This window comes from Bombus affinis, chromosome 11, assembly GCF_024516045.1.
Source record: "Bombus affinis isolate iyBomAffi1 chromosome 11, iyBomAffi1.2, whole genome shotgun sequence".
Taxonomy (NCBI): Eukaryota; Metazoa; Arthropoda; class Insecta; order Hymenoptera; family Apidae; genus Bombus; species Bombus affinis.
In genome coordinates, this window is record NC_066354.1 from 6,434,705 (window position 1) to 6,456,488 (window position 21,784).

At 41.4% G+C, this 21,784-nt stretch overlaps 3 protein-coding genes across 13 annotated transcripts in view; 2 read left to right on the forward strand and 1 right to left on the reverse strand.

Moving 5' to 3' along the window:
* The window catches only part of LOC126921949 (uncharacterized), a 164,066-nt gene extending 148,355 nt beyond the window's left edge, over window positions 1–15,711 (forward strand). For all 7 annotated transcript variants that reach the window (XM_050734033.1, XM_050734039.1, XM_050734034.1 and 4 more), the window contains exons 10-12: window positions 3,414–3,726; window positions 12,110–12,319; window positions 13,210–15,711. In XM_050734033.1, coding sequence (XP_050589990.1) covers window positions 3,414–3,726; window positions 12,110–12,319; window positions 13,210–13,848 — 1,162 coding nt within the window. In that variant the 3' untranslated portion in view covers window positions 13,849–15,711. The remainder of the gene's footprint in view (window positions 1–3,413; window positions 3,727–12,109; window positions 12,320–13,209) is intronic.
* A 137-nt stretch (window positions 15,712–15,848) lies between these two features.
* Window positions 15,849–20,220, reverse strand: LOC126921983 (zinc transporter 7). 5 transcript variants are annotated; one of them, XM_050734112.1, is made up of 3 exons: window positions 20,130–20,220; window positions 19,844–20,063; window positions 15,849–18,573 (listed from the first exon to the last, which is right to left on the reverse strand). In XM_050734112.1, the coding sequence occupies exon 3, from the start codon at window positions 18,531–18,533 to the stop codon at window positions 17,481–17,483; it is 1,053 nt and encodes a 350-aa protein (XP_050590069.1). In that variant the 5' UTR covers window positions 18,534–18,573; window positions 19,844–20,063; window positions 20,130–20,220; the 3' UTR covers window positions 15,849–17,480. The 5 variants fall into 5 exon arrangements, with proteins under 5 accessions (XP_050590069.1, XP_050590068.1, XP_050590070.1 ...); XM_050734111.1 differs by lacking the exon at window positions 20,130–20,220 and adding an exon at window positions 18,992–19,166 and having other exon boundaries at window positions 19,844–20,122; XM_050734113.1 differs by lacking the exons at window positions 19,844–20,063; window positions 20,130–20,220 and adding exons at window positions 18,992–19,166; window positions 19,491–19,780.
* An 88-nt stretch (window positions 20,221–20,308) lies between these two features.
* On the forward strand, window positions 20,309–21,650 carry LOC126922000 (40S ribosomal protein S25). Its single transcript, XM_050734141.1, has 3 exons — window positions 20,309–20,458; window positions 21,047–21,139; window positions 21,332–21,650. Exons 1-3 carry the CDS (start codon window positions 20,456–20,458, stop codon window positions 21,593–21,595), a joined length of 360 nt encoding a protein of 119 aa, XP_050590098.1. The 5' UTR covers window positions 20,309–20,455; the 3' UTR covers window positions 21,596–21,650.
* The last annotated feature ends 134 nt before the right edge of the window (window positions 21,651–21,784 follow it).

Consider the following 21,784-nt stretch of genomic DNA (forward strand, 5'->3'; position numbering starts at 1 on the left):
CCATTTGTTCCGTGGCCTGTTGATGAAAAGGTGGCCAGGAAGAAAGCACACTCTCGCGCTTTATGAATCCGTTTACGAGCGCGAGCTTCGGCGCGATACGTGGCGCGTTGGAACACGCTGCGAAACGGAAGTCGACCGGCTGCGTCGCGACCCTCAGGCTCATTGTTTCTCCGTTTACGAACGAACCTCCGCGCGTCAACCCTGAAACGTGAAAAATAACTTACACCCTGTTCCTTTGCTTTGTCCCTTCCCTTTGTTTCATCGGCTTTTTACACAACGAATACGAGGCTTCCGCGCTCATTCAACGTTTGACATTTTTATCGAGTCTCTTAAAACTCGTTCAAATGAGAAATTTGTCCATCCTCGAATTTCCGTTGAAATTTCGCGCCAATTTCTATCGACGATGTTAGGTCTATTTTCTGAGCAAGACGCGCTTTGATCATTTTCAGTCGCGTAACTCGCTGAGATGCAGGTTTTAACGGAAACACGTTTTCAATGGCAAAGAGTCAGACCGACACGGAGAAATAATCTCGCAAATATTTTTCTCGGCTAAGTCCAATTTACTCGCATCTGACGGGCCGCTCCGTATTTTTAATTAAAAACATCGTCCAGCCATTCATACGCGTTCCAAGCAATCCACTCGCGTGCGCAACCCGTGTTTCCAATTCGTTGTAACGCACGGGAACGCGAGCAAGTCAAAAGGCTACTCGAAGAATCCAGATGGTAAAGCGAAACAGTGTTTCGCCTCGGCTGGCGATGCAATTAAAAGTGTCCGATCCGACCATACATAAATAAAAAGAGCTATTTTAAAACACATAGCGATTGAATGTAGCACGTACAATCCGTTGGTAAATTAAAAGCATCGTTTAAAAACTTTTACAAATTTATGCTCTAAATCAAATATTTCGGTCGATCGAAATTTTCCGCGGTAACTGAGTTTGATAGGAACTCTGGTAGAAGGAAGAAAAGGCAAAAGTGGAAAAGTATGGCACGAAACGCGGTGCAGTTAATGTTGTTAAGCATCCGGATTGCTCAGGTATACGCGGCCCGTGCCGTAACTTCGGACAATCTTCTTTGAGTGCAGTTGAAAGGGAACTACAGGAAGACTGCAAGTTCTAGCTTGCTGCAATTAACTTGTTTACGACTTACAATAGCTAAGTGTAGCTATCGATTCCTGCTTTCTTTGCACATTCGCTCTCTGCTGTTTCTTTATTCGTTTAGAGAAATTCCTCTGTGACTATTTCACGTTGCCTCGAATTTCCACGGGACTCGCGATTTCATTCAGTTAAAACGTATCACTGGAAAACTCGAGTAAATGTAATTCGCTGAGTGTTCCAGTTTAACTTGTAAAGGATTTGTCCGGACCGTGCAACCGTTTAAAAATCGCATCCCGCTTTCTATCGATTTATCCAAATATTTTTACCTTCGTTCTTGTTTTCATTACAAAGGTGTGTCTGGAACATGGAACGTACAAAAGGAAAATCACGCGGAGGGTCTAAAGGCCGATATCCGAAACAGTTCTATCAACTGTTTAGAAACCACGGTGTTCCATTGTCCATTCATTTATTCAGGTATTTTTACGTTCGCGGTTACAAAGGTGTTTTAAGCGTTACACGGAACGCTCAAAAGGAAAATCAATTGCACGAGGAAGCGCGATATCCGAAATACGTCGCGTAGCCATTGCGTGATCCATTGCTTACCTGGCGGCCGTTTATTCTCGCGGCAAAGTGCGAGGTTTCCTAGCAGAGAACGATACCGAGCGGTTGAAATCGAGAGAAAAACGGTGGTCGATACGCGCTTTGATTTAAAGTATCACTTTTATTGGCCGAGTAGCTTATCCGCCGTGAGCGGTCTGAATAAAATGTTTATTCTCGATGGCGATTCAAAGCACGACCGGCACGTACCAGCTCGCAAGCTATATTTTTCCTGCGATAGATACGTCCAGCCCACTCGCTGCAATTTACTTGTGCCGGATACCATTAAAGGCGCGCCATTAGCTGTGCGCGCCGCTACCAAGCCATGCCACCACGCTAATAGCCCGAGTAAATATCCTGCGAGCAGTGGATACTATTAAATCCAGACGCGATCCCGACCGATCCAAACGATCGAGCTCCTTCAATTGTCCCTATTAAACGCAGGTATACGCAGTCCCTTGCTACGCGTGCTAAGGTTTCTTCTGGACGAAAGTTACCGTGAACGTGGACGGAGAGAACCGCTCTAGAAACAATGGAATTCTTGTACAACCCTTGTGGAATCGTTGTGGACCGATAAGTCTGATTCATCGAGTTATTGCCGGAGCCTGAAACTTTTAGCGGGCTCGATTGCATTAAATCCGACGTGACGAGACGTATCGGTTAGTCAGACACATCTGCGTGGAGGATTGCGAGCACGTGTTAATGGATGATCTGATTTGTCGGGGAACTGTTCAATTTACAAGCGTACCGGCGAATAATCAACGCTGCTCGGAATCGATCTCGTTAAACACAGACGGCTCCGCGTTATTTCGCTTCCTATGGCCGTAATTGCATTTACTTCAGACCTCCATTTTTGTAACAATCTTAATTTCCTCGCCGATCTTTTCTTTTTTTCCTTCATCCGTCCAGCCGGCGCGAGAGAGATTTAATTAAAAGTCTATCTGTGTTCAATTAATAAGGGGGACCCACCCCCACCAACCGTTAGACCGGTGTAATCATCGATCTTGCGTAATTACTGAGCTTGTCAGTTGCTTTGATTAAATCCTCCTTCTTCAGTTTCACAGTTCTTTCTCCGGTTTGCGGCTCTATATCGAAACAGGGAACATGGCAGAGAGTCTGTTATAATTCCGTGCAAATTACACTGCACTATTTGTTAATGTATATCGTACGTTGTTATTCGTGGAATGTAGGTCACTGATTTAAGCGAGATTGCGAACTAGAGATTTGTATCGACGTTCGAGTTTAATTTCTTGTTCCGTTATGGGCAAACTCGCAGCCGTAATGGAAACCCCTGTTAGCCCTCTCTCGTATTATTGGTCCACTTTTCCTATGCTAATTCGCCATTTCTCCTATCGTAGAGAGTTCACGATCCTTCCAATTACCGATACTATTAACCCCCGAGTGAATCCTCGTTAGAACTTGAATCCAATCCAATTGCGTCATAAGGACACTGAGAATCCACTTTCCTTTTTATGTAACCAATTTCCTCCGCCCCTTTTTAACCTCTTATTCATTTTGTCAACTCTCCTCACAGCCTTCTTCTCTATTCCATCGCTTGTCATTAAAATCTTGCTCGTTAAAATTTCATTTTCCAAATATCAATTTCCCTCTACTAATTTATTGAAATAGAATTGCAAACTGAATAGCGACAGCAACGTTGACCAGTCGAGAATTACGCGAGTATTCAACTAATCGGCGATGATTTATCGAATTCCCCAGAGAACCGAATTGCAAGCTGAGGTCCTTGAACGTGTCTAAGTGTTTGCTCGGCGGATTAGATGCGGGCTGCTTGGGAGAGACCATCAGAAGGGCGCGCAATTTGGATGCTTTAAGGGCTGCTGGTGCATCCAGACCAGCGGACGTGATGCCATTGGTTCTTGCATTGACAGAAGCGCCTTGTCTTCAGCTCTTAGATCTGGCCAGTCCACGGCTAGCCCTCGACGATCATCCCTCCAGATTGCTGTGTCACGCGCTCGCCAGGAACACCACCCTTAAGCTGCTCAGTCTCGAGGGTTGGACTTTCAGAATAGAGGTAAGTTCGTGCAGAAGTTGTTTGATCATTTTTACACGTGAACACCACAGGTACAAACCATGTTAAATCACGTTACTCTTTTTTTTATAGAATAATAGTTTAATAATATGAATATGTCATCAACCAATTCTACATCTAAACTACATATCGTTGTATTCGATTTTGGGGATCGATACGTGTTTCTATCGTCGTCTCGAAAATTTAACAAGCATTAGTATCGTTATTTATGGAAATTAATTGTATGCATCATATCTTGGAAAGGCTCGTATGACTTGCACCTGTGTATTTTATATTAAAACACTTTCTAACCAGCGAGTGATGTAAAAGTCAGAAAATCTACATGTAGAAGGTGAATTGGCAAGAGTGCGATAATTCGCGAAGAACAGAAGGCGCTGATTTGTATTCGTTGAGCAACCGACACGAGGGAAAGCCATAAAAGTTGAAGAGGGGAAAAATAAAGGGTGGGGGCGTCGAGTAAGAATCGTTCGAGCGGCGGGCTTCCCGTTTCCTGGTCGGTGGCTTGCAATTCCGAAAGTGCTAGCTGGTAATATCCTGGTGCTGCTCCGCAGCTGGCCGTAGCTATGCAGCACAAAGTTGCATAACGGTCCCGACCACCGCGTCCGACGAGAGAGCAGAATTCCAACTAGCCGTCTCAATAACAATGTCTGAAAAGTTCGTATAAGCTCCGTCGACGCGCGGCGCCGCTCAAACCTTCTTAAATCTGAAATACCAGCCGTGAGCATGCCGCAAAGCATTCTTTTATTCCCGCTGATTACCGCTTTGATAACGCTGTAACACAGAAAACTGCTTACCGTATTAAACTGGCGGATAGCACAACAAGCGAAAAATTCGATTTCACGTTATATCGAAACTAACGTTCCGCGTAAATACCAGCTGATTTCCGAGTAAATCGAAACGATATAATTTTGCCGGTTTACCGATCTGCCCGTGGTCGATCAACTTGAACGTAAGATCAGCTAAGAACGAGGTATACGAGCGAATCGAAACCGTGAAATTTTCAACGTTCCGTGAGGTTATATCGCGTCATTGAGATTTCGAGAATACGAATTCACGCGGCACTTACTTCGATTTCAAATTAAAACTTTTGGACGTTTCCCTTCTCTAAGAATTGCTACGAATATTCACACGGAGGACTCGCTCATTTTTCTACGACTCGTAGTTCTTTATTTTTCCACACATCTCCATGCGTGCTTTCGTCTTAAAAGAATAAATTAGACGAAAAAAGTAAGGATCAGGCGATCGATACTAAACGAACGGACACGGAGTTTTGCGGTTACGTTTTCGAGGTTTCGACGGAATTACGAACAAAGCGGGATCCATAAAAGAAACTGATGAGGTATCCAGGGTCTACTAACAGTAACTTGGTGGCTCGTAAAAAGAATCACTCGAGAAGTCTGTGGTTTCCAGCCATGGAACCGAGGTCACAGGGATTTGCGCATATCCCCGTGCTCTTCTTCTTTGGAATTTTTAACGACACCGCAAGACAGATCTGCTGGAAATTCCATCGAGTTTCCCAGCTCGTGCTACGTCCTAGCGATATTCGACGCGAAGCAACGACACGATTTGAAACCGTCGGGCGGAAACGAGCACGAGAAACGACGCCCTCCACAAACAGGAAATTCAACCGTTTTCATGCGCGAATTTTCGTCGATTTGCCCCTACCGCCGGCGAACAGAACGATTTCCCTCGCAAACCAGCGGAAACGCCAACGAGATTGGACGTTCCACAGACGATTACACGCAGGGCACTCCCTAAACGCGTCGCCTAATCAGATTTATGACGTCGAGATTTCGAAACGACCGGCTAGCGGTCGGGCAGCCGACCGACAGGTGTCCCTGATGCGCATTATTTTCACACCGCGCTTTGATTAACGTCCAGAACCACTGGCCACGCGTAGCAATTGTACGTCGATTACTGCAATTTCATCGTCCATTGCCGTTTCTTCGTTCCCTCTGAATTATTCGGCAACGACCAGCCTGAACCGATGAAATAACGTTGGAAAGTTTTAACAATAAGAAACGTGATGCATCGAATTCACCACGACAACAGGTGTCTTCGATGGCAATTACTTTCACCACGCTTCTACGGAGATGGACGTTGATCGTTCTACTTGAGTCGAAGCGTGCGCGTTGCAGTGGTAAGTTTAATTAGAAGCGGTCGTCAATTAAGAGCGAAACTTGCTCCTTGTCTTCGTCCTTTCTGCTTTTCGCTCCATAAAACGCTTCATCTAGTCGCACCTAGTCGATGGTACCCCTTCTATGTGTGTACATATATCTGCCGAGTATATAACATAAATACTTCTCTCTCGGTTCCTTCCATTGAACCTCTTAACCTTCTCCCGGGGTTCTATCTCCACCTAAGCCATTGTTGGCGACGAGCCATTGTCTCTGGTACGAGTAGGAGTAGTGGCTCGCGAAAGGGGCAAGACAACCGAAAAGCGGCAGAGGCGAAAGAGAACACGACCGCGAGATAATCGTAGCAGGTGCACCGGAGGATTATCCTAAAGTGGGTAATTAATTATCAGCGATACCGGCCGACCGAGGAAAGTAGAGAAGATAAAGGACAAATGGCTTGGGTATTGTTTAGTCCGCATACTAATTGCTATGGGAGGAGTCAACGTGGAAAGAGAAGTTCGATCTTCTTCAGAAAGGAGAGAGAGCTAAGCCGTCGCATCGACGCGAAATATCGTTGATCTTTTTGTCGTTGCCTCGCGTCGCAGAACGTCACGTCGTCGACTTACAATGGATCCTGTTTGCTTTAGTCTCGGTTGGAACTTCGTTAACTAATGCGAGCGTACGTGAAAATGGAAATGGCTTACGAGCTCATCGTCGATAGTTGTGGGCGCAGCGCGTTCCCCTAATTAGCAAGCAGTTAATGTTTCCAAGTACCTCGGCCGTCTGAAACGTCTTCATGAATAATACAGAATGACCTATTTTATCACGTTCACCTCAAACACGAACTCGTTGTTCTCGCTGAAAGCAACGTTTAAGTAGAAGCTCGCTGGAACGCGACACCAACATTCGCGACGTTTAAAATAGAACAGGAATTCGACAAACATTCGTTCCATTTTTACCGCAGACTCAAAGATACCGGAATGTTTGCCGTACGATAGATGATAATATTGGCTGTACGAAATGCTCAGCTGTCAGCGGACTGACGAAACACCGAGTTGTTTCACTGAATCTCGTAATAACTTTTTCGCTTTAATTAGAAACCTATCATTATGCAGGTTGCGTCGGGAATGAAATTCACGAGCTGCCTTTGGCCATCCGGTCAGACGGACTGAAAGAATTATACGCCGTAAAATCCCCTTTGTAGGAATTATCCGATCGACGCGACGTCTGGTAGGGGTCGCTCCTTTTCTACTGACTGAGCATTAAAGCCTGTTTCTACTACCGATTCGAGACTCAACCACCGTGAGCTCCTTTGTTCCTTTTCTTCGTTGCCTTCCGTCTTCTCCTATAAAATGCCATCCGCCATTCTATTTGTCGCAGGCGTACCAGAAGCCGCAATAGTAAAACCAAAAGAAGAACGAGAAGGAAAATAAAAAAGCCGAGATTTCTGTCCTCTTCTTATCGTGAAAGGTCGAACGAGCAAATGGAAGAAGAAAAAGTAGAAAATTTCGAATGACGATATGACCAATCGTAAAAACCATCTATACCACTATACTGTATGAAATACGATGCGCGTACATATGTGTCACACACATACATGACACGAAACTCGTAAAAGAAGCGTAAGAGAAGAAGAATTTGAAAGAGTCTACCGCGGAATTACCATAAAATTCGGGATTACTCGTTCGACTTCTCATTGCTTCTTTGTCCTTTCTCGAGACATCTTGCGGCCTCTACGATTTTACATTCGCTTCTATTCGTATTTCACGATAAATTTGCGGATCCAAACTGGGCTAGAACCGGATTGATACGAAGAAAACGAGGGTAAATGCATCTCGTCGATAAGACGAGTTTATCCGCAGGAAACGTGCAACGCGTTCTTCCCTGCGAGATTTACGTTCGTAGCCGCTACTTCTTTATTCCGAATGCAACGTCCTCGCGACCAATTTATTCAAATTGCACGTCGAAAAGGCCACTAATGATTGCGTGGAATAAACGAATCGGAGCGATCGGCTCAAGTTCTTTGATGCCTCGAAGACAAAATGTATTGAAATCAATTTCTGAAAGTGTCCAAACATATACCGGGGGTGTATGGACGTTGGAAACGCTTGAAGCGTCTCGATGCGATTACGAAAAATGTGATTTATTTAAAAGCAAGAAGACACGAGCGAGATTTCGCCTTTGGCGAAATAAAGCGACCGATATCGAAGCAAAATACTCGACGGGCAAACAAGACATATATTCGCGACGCGGCCAAATGGATTCTCCATTATTAAAAATGCTGCCGTTCGCTCGTCCGTGTGATTCAATTTACTTAAATCTGCCGGCAAAACTCGCCAGCTCTGGCATCGCTGCATCATCCGACGCAGCTACATCGTTCCGTAACCAATTTCCCCGGGAAATAGAATACAGGAGAAATGGCGCATTAAGTGGACAAATCGATCATTGCCGGCCGAGTGGAACGACCTGGCCATTACTCGGAAACGCTCGCACAAACATCTTCTTATTTATTATCCACCTGTGACGGGGTCCGAACTTGGATGATTTATAACCTTTTCCTTATACGCAGCGTCGGTCACGCTAGTCAAACGTTAATCAACTGCGGAATATTTCACGCATTCTACGACTTTCCAAAGTTTCCAAAGTTGAAGTTGCTAAAGTAAAGAGAGATACATAAGTAAGGCAACGTGAAATTTCTCTATAAATGGAGATCACAGGGGAAGAAAATGACGAGTACATTGTCGTTGATTTTCTAATTTCCATGTCATTCATCTTCTACAGTTCTTACATTTTGATCGAATCACTGCATCGTGAAATTTCTGATACTCGTTGCATTCGACTCGTGTAACAACTCGATTCAGAAACAATTCGTTTAAATTCACCTAGATAAAGAGTATAGTGGAAATATGGGATTCTCAGACGCCATAAAATACGAGTGCGCAGGGGCCCCGAGGTTTTCCAGACCGCTCAACGTCGCCGGTAATATTGCCCGCGATAAATTACGCGGCATCCCATTCTAACGCGACTCCCTCCGCTCGAACATTCTTTTCCACGATCCTGACCAGCGTCTATGGGGCTCGTTGAAAATCTCCATGGAAATGCCGCCGCGTCTGACGTATCTCGCTCCTCTTCGTTCCATTATGCAAAGCGATCCTGTGAAACGTTTATTCAAAACAACGTGAGAATTTGCCCGGTAACGGGAACAGCTCGTCTGAGAAAAACATGGCCGGAGATCAATCGTAACAACCCTCGCGGCTTATCTTTCTCCGACTGCGGTTTACTTTACGACATCGAGTACAAATCGATATTCATATTCGACAAACGTCGCTCGCGGTATCGCGATCGCTGTCAAAAGAGATAAAAGCGTGCAAGCTCGAGTTTGTCTTGAAATTGCAGCCGATAAAAACCAACGTTCTAGATTTCTCGTCCCTGTCCTCAGTTTTCGAATGGGTTTATCGGCGGGCCGATAGCGCAACGCTGCTATTTAATCGCATTGGTAACGAGGGCAAACTGTGCAGCAACGTGCAGCAACGGGGGTGATCGTGGATGAAATGTGGGCGGGAATCTCGGGAAGCGCGTAATTCGCAGAATATCCAGGATAAATTGTACAACCGTAAAATCCTACCGGTGGATGGATGATATCACGCGCAGAAACAATGAAGCGGAACGAACCCGGCCAGATTTAATTTAACGCACGAGGGTGATTATAAACAATGCAGCTCGTTCAAGTCCTCTCTCTTTCACTCTCCAGCGTTCCTCTCTATTCTCTTCTGTCGTCCCTGTGCGCCGCTACCGCGGCCGCGACATTATTGTTCGGCCTGTCACGATCCGGGATGATTTCCATTTAAAAAGAATCGTGCCACGGCAGCCGATTCATTGAATTTATGCGGCCACTCTGGTATTTTTCATCGAACTCGACCGGACCGTCGGCGTTTTATGTATGGCACGGTATCAACGATGCCGCGGACGAAAAACAATTTTCGAACACGACCTCGTCGACCATCGTTCTCCACGATGAACGCGTCCCTCGGGCTCGAACGTTTTCGTTGTGATTTTCACGATGACGTCCGTGACAAAAGTTGCACCGACGGAACGAGATCGCGAGCCGTGTTCGGTAGTTGGCAACTACTTTCTCGTCGAAAGCGCGCAGAGCAGCCGTCGATCATTAATAATGCCAAGTACGAAACGTTCTCCGCTACGCGAAAAAGATTACTTCGTGACTTTGTCACGACTTAGGTATTCGTGACTTTCAAGGTATTTCGACGGTTTTTAAATTCGTGGACCGGAAGCCTTTTGTACTTTGATCTCTGGACGGTAATCGTTTGTTTTCCATGTATTCCGAGCAAGAGTCTTTTAGAAGTTTAAACGTTGGAAATTCGTAGAATTTAGTCGGTTTAATCGCTTCCACTGGTTCTTGAGGGATTCCTGTTTCGTTAGCAAGTACTTAACGAAGAAAATTCTCCGGCGTGTCGACAAATAGCGGAGGTTCGTTATATTGGCCGAGAAGCAAGGTGTAATCGCGTTCTCTCGGCAGTTGGCCTGCGCTGGTCGTAATTTTGGCCAATTTTCCCAGCATTATTCAAGCCGAGCGAGCGTTCCTCACGAAAACTACCTTCGTAAATCACGCGATCTGTCGGTGAAATTATTTCGCGCGGAAAAAGAGCCGAATGCCTCTGGAATCGAGCGCGAGACGAAAGAATCCCAAAAGACGTACGAATTCGCGTTTCTTGTGTATTTTAACAGCCTTAAACCCGGCGAAACCTCGAACGAAATAAAACGATCGAGTAATTCGACCAAATAAAGCGACCACAAGACTACAAAAACGTTTCGCAAGAAAACGAAGAGACGGCAAGCACCCAGCGTTCCCGCTAATACGTTTCGTGGTAAAGGGTAACGACACAATTTTTTTTACCACCGTAGACGGATTAATTTCGGTGCAAGGCCGATGAAATAGAAGCGGTCGATTAAAATACCGAGCGACACTTGTTGCGCCGATTATCGAGTAAACATTTTTAAACCGTGGCTCATCTGCGAGTACGTATTTCAGGCGGCATACTAACCCTCATGAAATATTCTTCTGTATCGATTCGTTCAGCACCATTGAACCGCATCCAAACAACGAACAAACTCCACTCTCGACCCGAAATCTCCCATAAAATATTGGTTCTTTCAATCGATGTACGATTCCTCTCCATTCGAAACGTAATTTCCCCTCAAAGCTGGCACGCTGTTCGTTGCTTTCGTCCTGGCTTTTCACAAGCCACGCGAGATTCCCCGAGGGATCATCGCGCGCCAGAATATAGGGTACACGCTCCGTTCCACGCGCAGTTCTCTATCGCGACATTGAGAACAACCGTGGCAAAGTAGAACGTAGCCGTTCGAATCGAAGAGGTTCGACTTCGAAATCAATCTGAAGCAGCACGTCGTTTCGCACAGCTTAACGACGTCTCTGTTCGAAACTGTGTCGTCTAATTGGGTCACGCTATTTCCAGACGGCGCGTTCCGATATGAATCTTGAAAAGCCGGATGCACTTCCCACGCGTACGTCCTCGACGAAGATCGTTACACTGGAGATTTTACACTTCCGCGTTTCACTGGTGCCCCTAGGCTTTCTCGTGTTTCGCGTTGGAATCTTTCGTTGATCGTATTGTACGTGCTATTCGAAGCAAACGAGTGGTAACACGGCGAAGAGCAACGCGACGCGATCGCAAACCCGATTTGAAGATTAGTCGTAGCTTGTTAACTTTCGTATTATCGTCGGAGCTTCATCTTGCACCGCGCAACGAACCCGTGCGATCCTGTAATCTCGGAAGCCATCGTGTCTGCACACGTCGCTTTGTTCTCATTGCCGAGGTTACGTAATACCGCAAGCGATTTCGGCGTCGCGACGCTCTTAGACAAACCACTTTCTCGTTTAACGTTGTTCAGCAGCCTACGTTAATAATGGAAACCGCTGTCTATCAGTGGATCAAAGAGTCTTGGGGGGAATCGCGAGCGAATTTCCCACATTCCATTGATATTACCCCTTTGTCTTACGATGTCGTGTCACATACGTCGTTTGAAATTATAGATACGATTCGGCAAAGATAAATTGTAATCGTAGCGAAGCCTAGTTTCGGCTCTGGCTTTAGCTTCGATTCTTCGGATTGAACAATCTGAATAGAACATCTAAATAGAAATTCAATTTTTTGTTTAAACTGTCGAATCGAAGGATATGGAAAAAATGAGAGATACGATCGATGTTGCAGGAATCCGACAGCCTAGCAGTTTTTTCTGAGCTGCTCAGATATACGAGCGTCCGCGAGCTAAGTCTTTGCAACGCCCGACTACATCTGGCTGTCCACGAGGGTCCTTTGGCGAGATTAGGACGTCGAGACGACGCCGGGGCCGAACTCCTGAGAGCCGCGCCGCCTCCTGCCTGCCCCGCGATTGTATTCCTCAGGCTGGCCGGTTTTCAAGTAAGTAATCCTCTTTTCCAGGTCACCATCCCGCAGGGTAATGAAAAGGATCCAGCTCGGACTTCTGACTTCTCCGCGAGTTTCGCAACTACGAATTAGATCAGCGGCCGTCTTTTAACGAGTCGACGAAACTGGTTCCCCGATGGTTAAACGTTCGAAATGAGAGATGGTTCTCTCTTCTCGAGGAATCTTCTCTTTCGAGTGGCTTCTCTCTCTTTGTGCCATAAATAGAGAGGTTAATTGGACCGCATCGAAATGCAGACTACGATATCTCATTGTAAAGATGACCTGAAAGCAACTGCTGTTGCTCTCGGTTATTCTCAAAGTGCTTGGAGGGACTCCGGTGTTAATACTCGTATCGCGTGTACCAGAACAAGAGGGTAACGACGCGTTACGTTCAACTGAGAATTCTAGCCGACGTATCGAGTTGCCAGAGGATTCGACGCGAAACGTCACATTCGAGACGCTCGTGTCCAGTGGAACCAGCCAATTCGTAATTCGAGGCCGACGATGATTCGTTTGTGGTTTGGCCAGCGGTCGTCCCAACCGCGGTACATTATTCGTCCTGCTCCGGGAACTGGTCTCGGCTATTCTGTTACGTCGTAAAGCCAACTACGACGATCGATGTTGCGTTCTTCGATTCGTTACGTAAATCTTGGAAAAGTAGACACGCGGAAGACAACGTTTCCTCGAGGCGGCTCCTCCAAATTTGTCTTTCCTTTTTTCACCCTACGATGAGAATCACCTACTGATCAGAATTCGTGCAACGACCCTCGAAATTCCCATTCGTCTTCGTTATTCGACAGCCCCGGTCTTCTCTTGTAACCGAAGAAGAGAGGAACGAGAATTGTCGTGAACAAAACGGTGCACAGCATTATTTCTGATTCCAGGTGACAGTGAACGATCGTCTGGCGCTACGAGGGCCTCTTCTATTGCCATTCCTCGCAGGCTTCACCGCTCTCAGCGAGCTGGACCTCTCGTTAGACAAATCCACTATAGGAGGCAGCAGCGGATCTCTGCTCTTCATCGACGACAAGATCCTGCAGCAATTCTTCGCCTGCCTCTCCTCTCACTTTAGAAACCTACAGTCCTTGAGGATCAATTTCTGGCGAGTTACCTTGGAGGACAGCGAGAAGACGATGAGACAGATCGCGAAATACCTGAAACTGTGCAACCTGAGCTTCCTAAAGGCGAATGGATTGATCGTGACCGACAGCGCGAAGAAGGTGCAGATGGAGCACGTGTTCGTGCAGACGATCCTGACTCATCTTCAATACTTGACTTGGCTGTGCCTGGACGGAGTGGATTTGACCGAGACCCAGGCTTCCAGTATCGGGAAATGCGTAAGAGATCGGTTCCCAGGAACTTCGTTGGAGATCAGCGCCAAAGACGTGCACGTAAAGTCCGTGAAGGCCTTGGTTGCCGCGATAGAAGAAGGAGGAAGGGCGGAAGTCGTGTACACCGGTGGATCAAACTGTAGATTGAAGATCACGAAGGTGCAGAAGAGCAGCAAGAGCAAGAAAAAGTGAAGAATTGTCGGAACACCCTTGGTTATCAACGATACGGAAGCTTCTTAATTGTCTGGCCACGGAAGATCGTGGCCATAGAAAAATAACGATTGGAATTTGATTGTAGATGAACGAAGTATAGAAAATGGAAACGTACGAAGTAGAAACGAGAGATATTGATTGCGCGTGATTCTTGAGTATCCATGAGCGATCCGGTGAAACGGATATCGAAAAAATTGAGAGGCTAAGAGGATGTCTAGGATGAGAATATAAGCGCGTAGTTTTAGGAAGATACGAGATCGACGATGTTAGCCATAAGAGGCATGTAGAATAAAAAGACTACTCATACAACGGAGGAAATAAATGGAGAGCGAGGGAAGAACGAAATGAAGCCGACACTTTGTGGATTTTCGTCTTACTGTGATTTCCTTTTCTGCGCATCATCACTTTCCTAACGATATAGATCATAGATCATAGCATTGTTCGCTCGAATGTTATTCTAGATACTCCGTTAAACGCAGAAAAATGTCGAGATCGTAGAGATAGGAACTTTGTTTTAAAAGAGATAGAGTGTATTCTTTTGAGGGAGGGAGAGAGAGAGAAAGAAAGAGAGAGAAAGAGAGAGTAAGGAAATGGAAAAGGGTGGAAAAACGAAACGAGATAAAAATTTATCGCGAGACCAACACGTATACACACACGCATACGTACTATCGAGAGAATATTTAAAAACAAATAATAAAAAAAGATATAAAAAAGAGGCTGTTGCAACTAGATACGTTCGTTGTTGTTAGATGGACTGTAAAATATGATTCAGAGTAATATATTATTATTATTATTGCCATTATTACGATTACTATTATTATTCCTACGATTATTAGTATATTCTGATCACGATTATTAAATGTTACGATCGATTGAATTGCAATCGACGATCCAAGAGTGAAATGGCTTTACCGGATGGCGCGTTGTTGGAGACTTGAAGAAATTTTATAAATTATATTCTATAGTAGCGGGTAGAAAGAAAATACGTATCCAGTGAGAAAGAGGCGTCCACGGATTTCGAATTATGCGATTACACGCTAAATAGAAAACGATGGCTATTATATTGTATAAAAATAAGGAAACGAAGAACAAGAAAGAATACAACAAAAAAATATATATCTCTGCGAGTAAAAACACACAACTGCCAAATCATAACGTAGAGTTTAATTCGCGATTATCGGTATTATATCACGAGTTCGTTATTTTTTAGGATAAGCGCGATACGACGATTTTTATCCACCGATCGCCGAACTAGAACGCAAGGTGTGATTTTCTGCCATCTCTTTGCCAATACCGAGCAGAAACTACAGAAACAAGAACACGATACTGCCATATACCTTCGACGAAATAATAATAACAATAATAATAAAAAGCAAGAGAAAAAAAAACGAGTTTAACGTGAAACAGATCAACGAGTAAGTTCGATCGGATTCAGTTCAGCTTTACATGAAAAGCAGTTCCACGGTGTTCGCTCGATTTTTCGTACCGTTAGCGAGGAAACCGAAGTTTTTGATTCCCTTTTATCGTCCATTTTAGATAGCAGGGACGACAGATCCATACAGTTTTTCATTTTTGATAGTTTGCTATGTACATAAAACACCGCACGAGACACGAAAGCATCCTTATCGAAGGTACGATCTGTTAAATTTTGCGAGACCGTTTTAAGGAATAAGCTAATTCAAACGGCGGCAGACTGAAGCTGACACCATACGCGCGCACGTTGTCCAATGCATTCAAGATCGTTTTATCGTGTGGAATCAGCTTCAGCGATTTTATTATAAATATTTATGTATTTATATGTGTATACATATCCTTCAAATAAATGTAATATGTGTTTGAAAATTTCTTAGAAACGTTATTCCCTATATAGAAATCTCTTGTTGATGGGTATTTCTAACGACTGCAATTATGTTAAATTTAAGCGTTCTCTACAAAAAGGTTGTACTAGTAAAAGGACCGTAAACGAAACAGATCAGAGATTATTATAAGTATTTTTCTTTATTATTTACACTTTGCCCATGTCGAAGATATTCTCTTCTAAATTTTTCGTTTATACAATTATATTAATAAAACGTAACAACGTTGGCTTTCATTTCAGAAATTACATAGTTCGCCGTGGTAATTTCATCGAATAGCGCTGCAAATAATGCGTTCGTTTCAGTATACAGTAAGATAATACAGAAACTCGATAGAAAAATTCCTCTCTACGTTCATACTAATTATTCTTATTAATTTCTATGAGGTTCCATTCCATTTTATCAATATCTATATTTTGGCTTACATCATCACAATCTCAAGTATACAAATAATATACCTTGACTACAATGGAATATTCTGGTCATGTTTAAAATTTATGCTTACAAATCTGTCGTTAATTCTAATTTGATAATCACTTTTCCAAAGATGTATTACAACATTAATGAAAATAAATGGGTAACGCTTTTCGTGAATGCGAAATATGGTTGGTACATGAGACTTTCTAAATGAAGATGCTTCATTTCGTTTCAATTATATGCGATTAAATGAAATGTACGAAGAAAATTTCATTTTCAACGTTTAAGAAACTTCCTATTGCTATAGGTATTTTGATATTATTCGCAATTTGTCTATCGGATATTTATAGAAATGATGTTTCATCAATATAAATGTACTGACTATGCGCGTTAACCATTCGTAAATATTTAACACGAATGGGATGAATCTACTTAACGCGGATAATATGTCGAAAATATGACAAATTATAAGGAAAACACAACTTCGTTTAGACGTAAGAATATCGATTTATATTACATTTTGTAATGTTATATCTATATAAGATATATTTCACACTTTCTGTATAGTAGTGACTAGCTGTCTGTAGCTGTCTGTATATTGTTATGGCCACCGTAATTATGTGCGAATATGATCTCTTTTTTGTCCTTCATTTTGCGCACAATTGACCATGATGTTTAAACTTTACCGTGAATAGTAATTGTATATAAATCAATGCAAAGACGAAGTAGAAACATTTTTATAGGTACGGCTTAAATTAGCCCTGCAAAGGTAAAAAGATGTAATTTAATGCAGCTTTGATCTTCCAAAATGCATTTAAATGCATTCTAATATAAAAACTTCGGTAGATAATACAAAACATGACGTGCTATTTTTGATCGATAGATAGTACAGAGTTAAAGTTCTTGTAAACAAAGATAAGTTGCAACTTGATGGAAAAGTATATATCGTTAGCATTTATGGATGAACGAATATCTATATTTACAACAGAATTATAAAGAAATGAAATCAATGATTTTCGTTCGTGATGGATGCAAGTAATCAAATGCGCTAATTTTATAAAATTGGGGTATCCTTAAGAGTAATATCGATATCCTGAGTGGCGAATTTTTATTATTCTTTCTTTTTCTTTTCTTTTAACTTTAACAAATTTTTTAAATAATCTGTAACCCAAGATGATATTCACTGTTGCTTAAAACAAGATATCTGCATAATTTTAAAATGGCAAGAATATTTTGCATGAGTGCAATGTTTCTTGCTTGCTTTTGACAAACTCCACAAATAGATACAGTCTTGGAGCACTTGTAAGAACACTTTATGACATGCATGCTTTTCATAGATCACATAGGTGCATAATCTAACTGAATAGTTAGATGCCTTACTCCAGCTGCTTGGAAAATCATTTGTGTGTGTGCTACAACGTATTTAGGCTCTACTGTTCTGGCAACTTCCAATTTCAAGCACCCAACGTACACATCTGAGCACAGTGTCCAGAAATGTGGATCTTGCACACTATATACCCCAGCTAATTGAGTCACTTTGTTATAACACTGTGGTAAAATGTGGTCCAATGCAGCTGGTTGCCTTTGCATCAGTATTTCCCACGAATCTTTCATCAGGGAAAGCACACTTAAAACTATCAATACTGAGATCAGCATGGAACAAATTGGATCAGCTATAAACCAGCCAAACAAGCGCATCAGCACTGCTGATATAATTACACCCACAGATCCAAGAGTATCTGCTAAGATATGCAAAAAAACTCCTTTCATAATTTGAGAGTTTGTACCACTGAACGATGGATCGATTTCAATATCGTGATGATCGTGACTGTGGCTATGATTCAAGTGAGAATGTGCCTGATTTCCATGAGAATGAGAGTGACTATGTCCCATTCCATGGCTATGTCCATGACCATGACGGAATACATACATTCCTACTAAATTAACTATTAATCCCAGAATGGACACAACCAGAAGTCTTTCGTGTTTTATCTCTGGAGGCTCAATGGCTCTTTCCACAGCTTCTGACATAATGAAGAGAGCAATAAAGAACAGAAGCAGTGCATTAACAAATCCTCCCAGAACTTCTGCTCTAACATAGCCATAGGAGTATCGTTCGTTTGCTCTCCACTTTGTAATAACTGATGCAGCCAAGCCAAATAATAAACCAGTACAATCAAAGAACATATGGAAACTGTCTGATATTAAACCCAAACTGTTTGTCCATATTCCATACATTAATTCAACACAAGCAAAGGATAAATTCAATAAAAGAAATAAAAATAAATTCCTGGTATTTTTATCAGAGAATATTAAACGTTTCCATCCCAGCAGCTTCTCCTTTATCCTGCTGCCAAGATTCTTTGAATCTTTGTGCGAAAGTGGAAGCATTTTCTCTGGTACAAGCTTGTTTGCAGTAATGAAGCTTATCCTAAAAATAAAAAAAATTATTTTTTAATAAAATGAACTTTTGTATTATACTTTACGAAAAAATGTCTTTTCAAATGAACCTTTTCCTATTTAATTATATTTATATCTTAACAGAAACATTTAAACAAAAAATCTTAAGCTTAACTTTGGTTTTGGGTAACATAAAATTATTGATTTTCTTTTTGACATCTGATAGTTTTCCGCACATAGAATTCAAAAATGTAGATCTTAACTTTAGAAATCCAGTAGTACAATATTTATGTATATATAAAACCAAACATTTTTAGCATATTTTGCAGGTTAGTATGTCACCATTTTATCCATTATTTGATTGGCCCGCACAGATGAACGATAAACTGAACTTCGCCGAATATTATTATTGTATTATTAGTGTAATCGAAATCTAATTCAAGACTCACGATTCAAAATCCCGCCGCAAAATGACTGTCACCCACGTGCATTTGTATACAGCCAGCGACTCCAATGATTGGACGGATCATGGATAGAAGTAAATATGGCGTCAAAGTAACTTGTACTTAAAATATGTTAAAATGCTCAACTTTACATACACGTAACTTTGGGACCGCTAGATTCCTGAAATTAAAACTAACATCTTTTAATTCTAGGCATCGAAAACTATCATAATATACAAAGAAAGTTAATAATTTTATGTTCTATAAACCGAAATACAATCATATCTTGCACTTCAACAAAAATATTCACATGATAAAATTAAAAATATGTCGACAATACACGGACCAACATACAACTGATTAACGATACTCTCGCTTATCTATTCGTCGCATATATTAACGATGTCAGAAATCAACTTCCTAAATGAAACATATTGTTTACGATGAATTGCCACGTTGTCAACATTTCAGCTGTTCCATCCGAGTACAATAAAACTCCATTCACCTGCATAAAACTTGTCAGGAGATAAACAGTTTATACGATTATAGTTCAAATAATAGCAACTCAACAATTAAATCCACTACTCTTCTCCGTTCATATAATTGGTGTGCAAAGTCAAATAAATAAATTCAACCAACAAAAGTTCAGTTAATCAGTCATTAACTAAAATTTCACTTAGACAAATGGAGTTCTATTGTATTTATTTAACGTTAACATACACAGTAACATAATAAAGATGTACGTAACATGTATATAACGTAACACATACAGAATAAAAACACGATTGACACTTAGTTTCGAACGGTGAAAGGTATCTTAACCCCACATAAGGTAACGTTAAGAGAAGAAAAGAATACCTTCTTGTATAAAACTAAATACAAATGGACGTTCGTTGTTAATTAAATGACACCAAAAAGTATTCTTAGCGCGAATACATTTTGTCAGCGGGTCAAAGATATGAAAAACCGGGACTCAAAAACACACGGCGTGGCGCCATACTTCACACGTTATAGCCACTCCTCAGTGGTCGTGGTCGTGGTCAGTGACGACGACAGTGACTGACAGCGACAGCATTGACTAAGGACAGAATAGACCTGACATTTACTTCTTTCTCGTGATTTGGAAATTATCTGACACTCTTACCATTTTCATACCACACGCGAAGTTATTGATTCTCTATGGTAGTGGTTAGAATCATTGAATAAATACAGAATAGATTTGACATAAATTCGATGTCACTTATAATACATATGATATATCTTATGAATTTATCTTAACAATTTTACAATGAAAAAATTAATTTCAATAAAACGATTAATTTATCTACCCATAATTCAGTTACTTTTTAAATTTTCAAATATTTTTAAAGTAACATTGACTAACGTAGTGAAGTAGGGGGCACTAAATGAGATACGCATTCAAGATGGCAATATATTCATTTCCCTTTTCTTTCCGAATCGACCGCCATCATGGTGAGTACTTGTGAGAAAAATCTTATTTCTACTTTAATAGTACTTACGTAAAATAATTTCATCTATGTTTTAAAGATCCCATTTCTGTGTAGTGCAGTGTTATTATTTTGAAAATTAATTGGAAAGTTTTATATGTATAATGTATGAATATACGGATAACCTTTCTGAACGATTTCATCCACATGGTGTATACAGTGCAAATAAGATATCTCATTCTAAGACGATTTTGTTTACTTAGAATATTGTTTAATTAATTTCAGAGGATCAAAATTAATTTATGTTCATTATACAGAATGTGAACTTGTTTCGATTTCATAAACATGGCATTTCTAACCTCTTCTCTTGACCCTATGTTTTGTTGACACTTTGAAATATTATTGAAAGGAAAAACAGTATTATAAAGTACATTATTTATTCTATATTTAGAATTAATAATTGCTTTAATAAATCATTATGATGAGAAAACTTATTCTTGATTGCTTTTGTGATAGTATAATGCTGATTTAATGAGCCTGATTAATAACCAACATCGTTTCTTAATACTTATATCTTGCTGAACATTTGACCTAATTTTGTTTCGTATTTTAGCCTCCGAAAAAGGATACTAAGGGGTCTTCAAAGCAGCCACAAAAAACACAAAAGAAGAAGGAAGGTGGATCTGGTGGCAAAGCCAAGAAGAAGGTTTGTATGATAGTCGTTTTAAGTCATGGATTAATTTGTAAAATATGTTGAATGATGTAAACTTATAATCTTGACGAACAGTGGAAGTAAAAAGCTGATTTAATGAGACTGATAATATTTTATAAACAAATATGTTTAAAAGAATGAATCTAGATAGATAACTAAATCTTTTCTTAATTTTGTCTGTTATAGAAGTGGTCTAAGGGAAAAGTACGTGATAAGTTAAACAATCAGGTTTTGTTTGACAAAGGCACATATGAAAAACTACTCAAGGAAGTGCCACAATACAAATTGATCACACCCTCCATTGTTAGTGAAAGGTTAAAAATTCGTGGATCACTTGCTAGGAGAGCACTGATTGAATTGCAACAAAAAGGACTTATTAAGCAAGTTGTACAGCATCATGCACAACTAATTTACACACGTACCACCAAAGGTGATGATCCGGCTGCGTAATTTTTTTTTACGCAATGTATAATAACGTTTAATAAAAATTATCAATAAATCCAAATATTGATTTATTTCACATCAAACACGTATATAACGAAGTTAGGAGCAAAAACTATCTTTATAAAATATACCACGTGTATAAGGAGCGGCGTGAATATACTTTTAAAGCGAATTTAGGCATGGCGAGATCACTCT

What these genes read in the sequence shown, in the direction of transcription:
- LOC126921983 (XM_050734112.1), bottom strand. Translation starts at nt 18,533, where the DNA reads ATGCTTCCACTTTCGCACAAAGATTCAAAGAATCTTGGCAGCAGGATA.
- LOC126922000 (XM_050734141.1), top strand. An exon ending in GTGGCAAAGCCAAGAAGAAG is followed by an intron (nt 21,140 to 21,331) that starts GTTTGTATGATA and finishes TGTCTGTTATAG; the next exon opens with AAGTGGTCTAAGGGAAAAGT.